At 33.8% G+C, this 12,591-nt stretch overlaps 2 protein-coding genes across 2 annotated transcripts; both read right to left on the bottom strand.

The window, feature by feature from the left end:
* Window positions 1-24: 24 nt before the first annotated feature.
* On the bottom strand, window positions 25-6,888 carry LOC140982640 (uncharacterized). Its single transcript, XM_073449240.1, has 9 exons — window positions 6,686-6,888; window positions 4,115-4,312; window positions 3,891-3,985; window positions 3,326-3,379; window positions 2,305-2,559; window positions 2,166-2,228; window positions 1,309-1,377; window positions 1,156-1,201; window positions 25-344 (listed from the first exon to the last, which is right to left on the bottom strand). The coding sequence occupies exons 1-9, from the start codon at window positions 6,720-6,722 to the stop codon at window positions 283-285; spliced, it is 879 nt and encodes a 292-aa protein (XP_073305341.1). The 5' UTR covers window positions 6,723-6,888; the 3' UTR covers window positions 25-282.
* Window positions 6,889-8,727: 1,839 nt separating this feature from the next.
* LOC140982638 (uncharacterized) lies at window positions 8,728-10,855 on the bottom strand. Its single transcript, XM_073449236.1, has 2 exons — window positions 9,947-10,855; window positions 8,728-9,519 (listed from the first exon to the last, which is right to left on the bottom strand). The coding sequence occupies exons 1-2, from the start codon at window positions 10,798-10,800 to the stop codon at window positions 8,880-8,882; spliced, it is 1,494 nt and encodes a 497-aa protein (XP_073305337.1). The 5' UTR covers window positions 10,801-10,855; the 3' UTR covers window positions 8,728-8,879.
* Window positions 10,856-12,591: the final 1,736 nt, after the last annotated feature.

Here is a 12,591-nt window from a genome sequence, read left to right on the forward strand (position 1 = left end):
ACCATACAATGAAATGAAAATTAGTATCACAAATAAGAGATTTTCTCATCTTTATTTCATGGATTGATTATTTATACAAAAAGAAAATTCTACAGAAACTCATTAAACAAGAATTCAAGCGTCCACTGCAGCTCACTTCCATTCGAAATCAAATTATGGATCAGTTTACATCACCGGAAACAACTGGCGCTGAATACTCGTCGAAAATGAGACAACAGAAAAATTTGTAGGAATCATCATGGTCCCGTCGAAGACTAAATGAAAGCTACTTCATCGTGCGACTTACTTGATACCAGGAAACGATGGCAAGACAGCGATGAGGGGATCTCCATAACCTACAGCTTCTGCATATGCATAAACAGATTGAACAATAAGAAGAGTCGTCGATGAGCCGTCATACTGATTCTTGTTTTGGCTTATGTCTCCTTGTTACAAATGGTACAGGGATAAAAAAATTCAATGTATTAATCATGATCAGTTAAAAAATATTGTCAATCAAATGCAAACTCATTTCGAAAATATTTATACATTCAAAATATTCAACCATGCGTATGTGGCATGACACATGCGAAATCATCATAAAATTTGAAAATTTTATTTATAAGTTCTATACATAGACATTCAACAATACAACTCGTACTATCCTACAGGAATTCGAGTAAAACTCTTTTCATGTTGTAAAGTTGGAAGGCTATACCATGTGAATGAATTAGGTTTCTAGGTAAATTATGTCTGAAGAGATGAGAGTAGAGCTTATAAGGATGAGCACACCAAACTTAAGTTGCAAATTGCACTATCTTCCCAATAAGAAAGCTGAACTTGTCCAACTGATTAATCGGTAAGATAATGATATATATGCAAATAGTTTTCCCCTAGTTCCACTTGAAAAGAAAATATCCCACCACATCAATTCACAAGTTCTTTTACTCCGAAAATTGCAATGATCATGCAAACCTCTATCCGAAAATTATGACATTTTTCCGCAACCTCATTTGAAGCTGAGTGCTTTCATCTGAACCAGAATTTTAAGCAGGAAATCTTTGACTATCGGTCGAACTTACATCAGATTTATTTGCCAATCATGAGAAAATTAATGGATGATATTTTCGTAGAACTTAAAAATCATGGGAAAGGAAACTGTGCAAGCCATCATACCTCCATCATTGAAGAGAACCTTCAAAACTTCCCCAGCAACATCCGTCTTCTCAAAGATTATTTCCAGGATGACCAAAAAACAAAGAGGAAAAATCGTTAGTATATCATCGTGAAAGTAGAGTTACATTTTGGAAAATAGAAAATAAGGCTCACTTTGACAGGAAGTTCCGTGCCGAACTGATCCAAAAACCCTATCACTTGTCCCTCCTTGATCACATCACCCTATATTCAAAATCCGATTAAAGTTCATATGATACATGCAAATGTCATTAGAAGGATTACAATGGAGCACTTCACTATAGCAATGCTCTAGTAATAACACGAGTATTTCAAAAACTTGAGGCAAAGCCCTTATGTACATAGGAAGCAAGAAGAATCAATATTAAAAAGACAATGTAATCCCTCCAACTAGAGTTCACACTCAACAAGGCATAAACCAGTAGAGGTCCTGTAGCACAGGCTCGCTAGAGACGACAAAATACAGAATTCCATCCACAAGGTAATGTACTATGCGATTCATAAAGATTAGAACTTTCTATTGCACTATATGGAACAAAGTTAATAACAGCAAGCTGTCAGTTAGGCTTTTTATTACTTCCAAGACCCTTGAACTTCATTCTTAGAGGAATTTCTTGTTGAATATTAGAAGCTGCAAGATATCGCTTCATTCTCTACTCACAACTTAAGAAAAAAGTAAACCAAGTAATAATGCGAAAAGACACACCATCACTACTGCCGAGATGTAAAAAGTTATATGTAATTGAATGTTTAACTGCAACCAAAATACTTCACATTTTGATTCCAATTTGCAGAAATTGAGTGTTTGGGTGGGAAGGAGAAAAAATCTGTGACTCCCATAACTAAAGTTGGTATTTGCCAAACTGACAAAAATCCAAGATCGTTAATACCTGCCTAATCAAAATGAATAATAACACTAGCATAAGATAAAGTAAGAAAAAACTGCTTATTGAAACTCAAAGTAAAATAGAAAATCAGTTAAAAGGTAGTACCTCTTTACAAGCAGGTGGCTGCTTCTTTCCTTTCAAAGTCCTAGCCCTTCTGAATGAACCAACCTAATATTTAAAAGAAGGTGAAAAAGCATGTGTTGTCGTACATGGAACCACAAGTAAGCAATTGTACTATACATACCGTGGGTGAGGATACTATAACATAGCCATCAGATTTAATAGCCTCTATTGCCGCCAATTTGGCTGCCTTCTCGACAGAGACATTCGTAAAGGGACTCACTTTTTCAGCAGAAGATTTAGGTGGGGGTGGAGGAGCACTAGTTGGCACATCGACTGGTTTACTGGGGATAGGTGGCAAAGTTTCTTGGGTAAAAACAGGGGGAGGGGCTGTTGGCACACCAATGTTACGCTTCATGTGGATTTCAAAGGCCCCAAACTATCATATGGTAAAACAAATCCATGAAAATATGAATTTCCAACACATGAAGTCATAAAATCGCGACCTGTACTGGCATTAGTGTATGACAATTTTATGTATATTAATTGAAGGCACACAACAACAATTTATAACCACAAACTCCTTAGTTTTTCTTTAATTGGCAATTTTTAATGTTCATTAATGAAACTATTAATGAGTAAAAATAATATCAATAGTGTATAAATACATTAGAGACAGGCAAATACAACTACACTACAGTTATTGATAGCTATGCACCGATGTTCAATTTCAGCAGTCACGACAAAAATGCAAGAATCAAATGCTGCTTGTGTTTTACTGCAAAAAAATTTCACCTGGCTGAGCATACAGGAGAAGATATGTACTTACCGATACATACGTATATTTTGCATACACCGTTACTGTAGTCATTACTTAACCTACCAGACAAATTCTTAATATAACATTCTTGTTCTTCTACATAGATCGATGTCACGCCAGGAATAGTCTCACAAGTTTCTTAAACTTTTATCTTTACACAATGCATAAAAAACTTGAAATTCGAAAATGCACTGTAACACAGATGAAATGAACTTTCTGGGGGTTCCATTGCTGATTTTACTACCTCGGTGACATGGTAATTTATTTCAAGTTCAGAAAAAAGAGATGTAATGTTACGTAATTATGTGGTCTATAGATGGAACAGAGTTACATAGTAATCCTATTGCAAGTAAAACAGCAGAGTTTATACATTAACATAATTTACCTTAACTTTAAGCTCAGCAATCTGTGTTTCATCACACACTTCTTTGAGCAGGTCCTGATAAATGTTAGATCATATATGTGTCAAAAGAAGCAGGAAAAAAGAAGATAATTTCCTTAAAACTAGTATGCCAAACCCCAGAATCATCAGAAACTGCTTCCTCAAAACTCAATGACAGGACGATCATAAATCATGAACAGAATATTTCCTCCATTCTCCATAGTTATGACCATTAAGAGTTTGATCCTGAAATGGTCTTTGCTTTCTAACAAAACTATCAACAGTAACTGTTCCGTAATCTTCAAAAATATGTTCAATTGAATCCCAAAGTGCTTTCGTGATTATCGCTCCAAATTTCAAATTTTGAAATGTAGAATCAAGTGTCTGTATCCAAAATAATATTTCCTGCTTCGACCTTGTCAAGTAACTTTTTTAAATTCAGTCTTTATCTTCATCCTAAACTCCAACGAAAGCTATAGTGAATTGAAAGAAACAGATAATTTATGCCCAAAGCTTGTAAGATGGGGCATTTCTAGACAAGAAGATGAACATTAATGAAGCTTTATACCTCAAAACCATTGGGAAAAGTAGCTCTGAAGTGTGATTTCTTCTCTAGCAAGCCATGCTGTTGATTTTCTGGTACAACAGCTCCATTGGGTTCACCTGACGACATGACATTTTTAAAGTGCTAAATTGCAGGATCCATATAGTGATAAGAAAAAAATATATATGTATCTATATATATACATATATAGTTTGTTCTTCATTATCACTATATAAACAGTTAGTCACCATTAGATTTGGCTGCCAGAGCAATTTCAGAGGTCTTCACACAAGACACGAGTATTGGTCTACGGCTGTTTGTGGATGAAAATATCTTCCCACCAGACACGGTCAATCTACTTAAGTTGGAGAAGACACCATTATTCACGGTAATGATACCAGGTCTTCCGAATGTGGCCCTTGAATGTGAACTCGGGCTGACAGAATCTGAAACACACACAAGCATTCAAAATGAAGCTTCAGATACTTTTGAGCTTTTCAAACATAAGGTGAGCTGAAACTTTAGACATGGTTGGAACATATATCCTTTTACCTAGGACCAATATATAATGACCTGAGATATACCATCAGATAAACAGTTGAATACAGAAAACAATCAGTTGATCCAGGCTGTCCTTACACAAATTTATGTACCAGCATGCGTGAAACATCTTTCCTATTTGTGTCTATGAGGATAAAAGTAACAGGACACTAGGAAATGAATTGTAGACTTCAAAAGGATAAATAGCTGCGTTAGTGCTAATTTGCCCAAACCTCTGAAAACAACGAGAAATCAACATAAAACAACCATAATGAACTACAAGGCCCCCGCAAACATCCAAGAACATTCTACATGCTATTGATTCAAGTCGAACAAAGATTAAGGTTATGCTTATTTAGGTAGAAGTCAGGAAAAATTTTAAAAAAAAGGCCGAAAAATAACCTTGAGACCAACAATAATAACTCAGCAGAACGCTCTTAGGTCAGGACATAACATCTAATTTCATTCTTAACATAATTTCCCTTTTCGACTTCCCTTTCCATTGAGAGAAACTCATGTTTATGAACGTTAAGATAATAAAGTAATGTTAAGATACAAGGAGAATTTAGGAAGCTGCATATGAGATTTCTATAAATGAATCCACAAGTTTACAAAGATCACATCAAAATTAATTGAATATGTAGTCCAAATGAAGACGATAGCGGTTAGATTAGCATTAACTACAGGTGTCAGTTTACTTTTGTTGGAAATTTTAATCAAATTTAGAGTTTGAATAAAAATTATGTCTCATGAATGTGAGAGTGTCTTTTGACTCTCCACATTCTTGAGTTAGTTGTGGCTCATTATTGTAGAAGTGTCTTTTAACTTTCCACATTCTTGAGTTATTTGAAGATTTTTGACTCTTCATATTCTTGAGTTAATGGGAAGATTAATTGTGTTAATTAATTTTGCATTACTCTTGGTATGCATTTTTGGGCTTATAAATAGTGTGTTCATTTCCTCGTTCCATATGATAAAAATGGTTTTTACACTCAAGATCTCTTTCAAGCATTCTTTTGCATTTCATATTGTTAGCTTTACATTTGGCCTCCGTTAAATCTCGGTGGTAAAGTGAAAGTATGTTTTCAGTTCGCCGTAGTAGTGCCTCGTGCTAAGTCACTGCTGGTTGTGCCGTTCTATCCTGGGAAACCGTTGTCCAACGAGATCCTCGAAGCACCGTCGGAGGGGACAAATCTGTTTTAAGGAAACTGTACTTCGTACAGGACTCGGTTTGATTTACAGTTTTATTGTTGTTATTTTATACACGATATACATACTTTCAATAGTATGCTCATTTTCGTATAATGTTTTGATTGTCGACTACGGAGACCTCAACAAGACCTGCCCAAAGGATGAATTCCTTCTGCCGAACATGGAAATACTTCCTCATTAACAGTGGTAACTTTTCATTTACAGATTACTATGTTGAGTATAATTAGATAAAGATGGCTCCTGAAGATGTCGCTCTGTCTGTATCTTTACGAGATTGTTTTCGTTCCCTACTTCTGTATTTTTATTATTAGCAATTTGGCTAACAACTTTGTTAAACATCACGGACGCTCAACTAACACTGGCTTACTAAGATATTGAGAAAATTACAAGACAAACTCTTCCAAGCCTGTTTCTGTATTACTTGTACATTGCTAGCCAGTACTCGCAGGGACAGAGTCACGGGCAAAGGCCCAAAGTGAACTTAGGTGCCTAAGTCTACGACAAGTGGATGGACCAAAGTACAACCATCAATTTTATGTTAACTTGTTTCCCACTGGACTTGCATTTGCTTTCATGCACGTTCTAAAATATAACTGAGTAAAAATAATTCCAGAACTCAACAATCCGAATGGTTCTCAAGGTTCAAGACGCATATAAATTTACGAACCAAAAGCTAGACTCTATGTAGCTCATATGTCTACAAAACATTTGCTGATTTTTTCACTCAGTTCTTGGAAACGCTACACAACAGCAAGCACTCACCCGGGCTCGCCAAATCCAAAATCTAGCATAAATAACTCCTAATATTCCAATCATAATGTAATTTCCTTGATTTGCATCCATCGTAGCTCAACACAAATCAAAGCATTCCCCAACACTTAGTTTACAGATAAATAACAATAAGCATAAAATCACATTGTATATCTTAAAGAAGACAAAGCCACGGCCACCGACGGAGAGGAAATAACAAGTCTTTAACACAAATCATAAAATGCAAGCTGAGTTTCAGCTCATACACAAAACTCCATGTTTCAGTAATCTACAAGAGAGAGAACAGTGGGACTTACAATAGAAAGAACGATGATTAACGGCGGCGGATTCCATGGAGATCGAACCCAGATGAAATCAAAGAGATCGAACGAAATACAGAGAGGAAATATCTCGTCTTATAGCTGCGATAAATGAGTTGGTTATGGGCTTCGTCTCTGCTTCGAAATGTTCGCCACTCTCATCAGTTTCTTCACCCGATCCCCTACGGTTCTACAATTATACAGTGTGCTATTTTTAGCCAACTTCAACACGCTTTTCTACTCATCTTCGTGTATAATCTTGAATGCGACTTTTTTGCAATATTATCCTTTTGTTCTTGGTGCAAAGAAATTCTTAGATAAAAAATTAAATTCCAGTGGAAATTTAGACCTAAAATTTAATTTATTATTTACTTAAATATAATATTTTTTTTCACCATTCATTATAAAAAAATGAATAATGTTAAAGGTACAATCAATATATCGTTGCATCGATATTTATAACCATTATATCACGAGATTTTACTGTTATATTACGAGATTTTGTATTCAATATATAATGAGATTTTGAAAAATTGAATTTTTACATTGAATTTTTTGTGTTGTACAAATTGATGTACATGTAGCATCACTCAAAAAAAATTTGGTCGCTTTTATGGACTGAAGTTCATATACAAATTTTTTTTTTGAGTTGAGTAATTGAGTTTAACATGTTTTTCCTAAAATATCATTGATCGTAAAATATTTAAAACAATATTGTAGGAAAAAAAGATAAAATTAAGGGGTTGACATTTCTTTTTTTAAAAAATAAAAATATATATCTAACAATAGTTTATTATAAATTTGGAATAAAGTAGTTCCTCAGAGTAAAATATAACTATTACTTTATATAACATTAGCATATACAAATTTTAGTACTTCAGAAGCTAATAATACACGGCCAGTTGTTGTATTAGTCGATGAAAAATTATAATTTTAGTCATTGAAGTTGGTCTATTTTGGGTTTTAATCATCTAATTTATCAATATTTGATTTTTATCTAATAACTTAGTTTTTTTGTTGTCATTTCTCGTCGAAAACTACTAAATCTATCAAATATTATTTTTTTTAGCATTAACACTCTCATACATGACTCATATAATAAGAATATAACGTATATTATACCCATTAAATCTATCTAATAAAAAACAAAAGAAAACGACAAACTTTTTTTCTCCCATATCGAAAAACTTCAGTGTCATTTTGCTTCATATTTTCTCCTTTTTTGTTAAGATTATATTTAAATGCGTGTAATATACGTTTATTGTCGATAGGAAAAAACATCAATGTAAATAAAAACAATTTTAGTTGGGGTCAGTAACTTTTGGCCAAAAAAATGATTAAAATCCAAAAAATCAATTTACTAAACTAAAATTGTGTTTTTCTCTATACGCAAATGAGGTCATCATTCTATCGGTTATAAACTAATTTTCAGATTTTGATCAATTTTTTTGAAAAAAAATGGGGTTGTACTCGTTAGGGGTGGGAAAAAATATCGAATTTTCGGTATACCGAGATTACCGTACCGAAAAAATGTCGAATTTACCGAATTTTCGGTATACCGAAGATTTCAGTATGATACTGTAACAATACCGAATTTTTCGGTACGGTAACGGTATGCATTTGAAAATTTCGGTATATACCGGAATACCGAAATACTGAAAAAATATACAAAAATTTTAAAATATATAATATTTTAAAACAATAAATTTATAAAAAATTTAAAATATAAGGTTTTTTTCGGTTAACACGGTATATACCGATACTGTACCGAAATTTCGGTATACCATACAATTTCAGTATAATCGGTATGCTAGTTATATGTACCGAAAATTTCGGTACGGTATCGATATGAATTTTATTATACCGTAATTTTCGGTACGACATACGATATAAGATTTTCGATACGGTACGGTATACCACTTCTAGTACTCATCTCACCTATATTTAATGTATTTAACACTTATCTCCTTTGACATGTTATAATTATCGCGTTTAATAAGAGAAGTAAATGTCGAATGCATAAGATCATATATGTGCGGTGATTGCAAAAGACTCTTAAACAAATCTATATAGACTAATTTAGAGAATGGTTTTATTTTATTTTTTCTATTTATAAAATTAAAATGAATAGAATACATCATCAAGAAGAACAAGCTTGAAATATGGAGAAAAAAGTGGATTGCATCAACTTCTAAAGTAGAGTGAGTTCAAGAATTTCCCTAAACTCCAACCTCCTAGTCTCCGAGTAGAAACTCCTATGCTTGTTTGGCCAATATGTCAACCAAATCCAACCCTTAATCTCCCACTCCATGCTCCTCCCCATGCATCCTTTGTCCACCTTCCAACTCATACTCTCCCCATACTCATCCCCAGCGAACACCACTCCTCCCTCCCTCGTGAACGGCCGGTAGACGCTCGAATACCGGTTCTTGAACCACGACTTCGGCTGGATCATCGCGTACTTCGATGGCTTCGACGAGAAAACCTCTCTCCCGTCCGCACTGTCGTGCAGGAACCAGTTCAGCTTCCCACTGTTTCCCCACACGGATTGCTCGAACTTCCACGGCTTTAAGGTGAGGGTGGTGGTCTCCGCGGAGGAGAAGTTGAGGCCGATGTTCGTGTTGAGGGGCTCGAACGAGGCTTCGATGGCTTTCTCCAAGCCGATTTCGCGCTGCGGGTTGTCCGAGGATTTGCTGACGGAGATGCTGATCACGTTGGATTGGGTGGTTGGTGTGATTTGCAAAGCGATTCGGGAGGGGAAGTGCTTCTCCGACGTCCCGGCGCCGCGTTCCGCCATTAGAGTGTCTGTTAATAGCTTTATGACATCGCACCTGATGATCAGAGGAAAAATTAAAAGAGAAAACAAGTTGAAACGAACTCGTTTGCTGCTGTGTTGACAATTTCTTGAAAACATAAGTTGAAACAAAAGCATGCAAAGTAATTATTTTAATTAATATTTTGAGGTTTTTTTTTAATCGAAAATAAATTTAAAGACAGCTATTAAAGGCTAGAAAAACTTTAGGAAGAGTGTTTTGTTAAATTAATTTTTGGAAAATGATCTTAACTTTCATAATTACGTACAAATGAGACAAACCATTTTCACACTATTTTTAATTTTACTTTTTCAATATGCAATTTCATTTCATTTAATTTTTTATTCCATCGTTATCAGAAAACAACATATCTTTTTATTTAATTGTCCAACATATATTTTCTTTATATATTACGTGATATATTTGGTGAAAAAAAAAAATTTACCTTATGTTATCCGTATTCACCATGACTTCAATCCACTTCTCTTGAATCCGAACCTTGTAATTCAACTGAATCACTCCCTCAAGTTGATGATAATTTAAAGAGAACAACAAACGCTCATCGGGCGAGGGATCACTACGTTTTTCGACATCCATGGCGATTACCGGACAATACAACTGAACTTTCCAAAGCCCTAGCATCGAAACCGAGTAAGAAAACAAAGGTGAAGGAGTCTTGAATCCAACATGTGCGGCCCGAAGCTCAGCTATCCAGTTCGTAATAGCAAGATTCATCGAACGCATCCATAGCTCCTCGGCGTTCGAACCCAACATCCTCATCAAAGCCCTAGACACCCCTCTGGATTTGGGACATGCTAGTTGATCCTTGAGGCTCTCGAGGCATGCTGAACGTAAGTCGTTGGGGGCTTCGTAGATACATACGATGAAAGTTAGTGTAAGAAATGTGAAGTTGAAGACGTCTTTTAGGTGGTGGTTGTTTTGTGTTTTGGGGAGTTTAAGGAAAGATGGGCATTTGTTAGGGGAATATTTGAGGATGGATTCGATGAAGTTGGTTAAAAGAGTGTAAATTGTGTCATCATCTTGTGTTATTCTCAAAATCTTGAAATCGGATTTTAGGGTTATGTTCTTTGAGGTCCAAAGGACGATTGGAAAATTGTAATCCGCAAATATGGAGAGGTATAGTGAGGAGTTTTTGAAGTTGTTGAGTGATAATTTGAGAGAAGGTTGTGATGAATTTGAAGGGCAAAGATGTAAGGAAATGGATTGAGATTGCCATTGAAGGATTGGGGGAAGGCTTTCAATCCAAGAAAATATGTCCGGGAAGCAAGAAAAGGCCATGGAAATTTTCTATTCGAGGGGGAAATTTTCTTTTCTTTTTTTAGTTGGATTTCAAGAATGCGAAATGGTTTATTTAAAGAGATTGGGATGGATTAGATAAAATATTGGAACTTAGAAGTAATATTCTTAATGAAAAGAAAGTCAAAAGGGTAAAGCATAAAACTATTGAAATTGTGCAAGAAATGATCTTTAGGGTTAGGAGGAATAAAGGTTCGGAATACATTGAATCGACCCACCCTCCACGAAATTTATTTAAATGGAAAATTCCTCTACAATAATTAATCATTGGCTCATCTATTTTGATAATGTGAAATAGTGGTAATATTATACTTTTAACTATAAAATAAACAAGCAAGATGAACCTATTAAGATTGGCACAAAGAAAATTAAAAAAGGAAAGAACCACATGGATTTTGGATTACGATCGAACTTTATGATTTTCCATCAAGAGTGCTGATTTGACACTGCACACATTAGCACAACACCGATGTTGCATAAAAAAACTAAAACAAAATTAATGAATTAAAATTGAAATTTGACAATATAAATAACTAAAATCTCAAATAGATAAATTTATAGGACCTAAGATACAATTCTTTAGGAACGTTGATTAATTGTTTTACAGTAAATATTTCCATAGTGTTTACTCATTGTCCTTACATTTCAACTTAATTTCTGAATAATCAATAATTATATAGTTTTGATAATTATGTCTTAAATTCAAATTAATTATCTGTTACACGTACTTAATTTTCTTAATTAGCTATTATGTGTAATAAGTAATATGAACTTTTTAGCAAGATAAACATAAATGTATGCACGGATTTAATTTACGAAGGAAAACAAAAATTCAGCACAATGGAAAATTAATTAGAAATAGTTTTCTTAATAAATTGAGTTGGTCAATGGTCACCAAAGAATGAGACGTATCCTATTCCTTTTGCCTGTTAAACACAATTAATTATGGATATGTAATATATATCGAAAATACAGAATATATAGGTAGATAGATACATAGATCATAGATAGATATATAAGGCGGATTTCATAGAAGAAAATTAAAGTTTTGTGATTTTTACTTAGATTTATGGTCTTAATAAACTTTAATTTTGATGTTAATTCATCGGTTAACAGAAATATTAAAATTCCAATTAAATATCTGACTTTTTATGATGGTAATATTTGCAATCTAGAATAAATCTTGGGGTCAATATCCTATGAAACGTCTGTCTATATCTGTGAGATTGGTCGACTTGGTCTATGACTGTAGCGAAAAGCAATACTTTTGACATAAAAAATAATATTTTTAACTCAAATCAGTATATATTAAATGATATTTTTCCAAAACATAACTAACAAATATATATATTTGTCCAATTAAAAATAATATTTTTAACATAAAAAGTAATATTTTTCATTGGTTGAATACTTTTCACTCAAATCAGTATATATTACACAATATTTCTTCGTAACATAATTAACAAAAATGATCATATCATTTTTGTAGTTAAAATAATAATTTGGACATAAAAAGTAATATTTTTCATGGTCTCACAAAATTGAAATGTGAGACGGTCTCACAAAGGAATGTAAATGAACCAAACCATTTGTGAGATATTTGAAGCTCGATTCGATTAAAACTCGTTTGAGCTCATTTATTGAGGCTCGTTAAAATAAACAAACCGAGATTAAGCTTTACAATATTCGGCTCGTTAGCTCATGAATATGTTCGTTGGTAAGTTTATGTGTCATCTCTTATATGAAAAAATAATAGTTTTGATATTTGATTTA

Source organism: Primulina huaijiensis, chromosome 8, assembly GCF_012295235.1.
Source record: "Primulina huaijiensis isolate GDHJ02 chromosome 8, ASM1229523v2, whole genome shotgun sequence".
Lineage (NCBI taxonomy): Eukaryota > Viridiplantae > Streptophyta > Magnoliopsida > Lamiales > Gesneriaceae > Primulina > Primulina huaijiensis.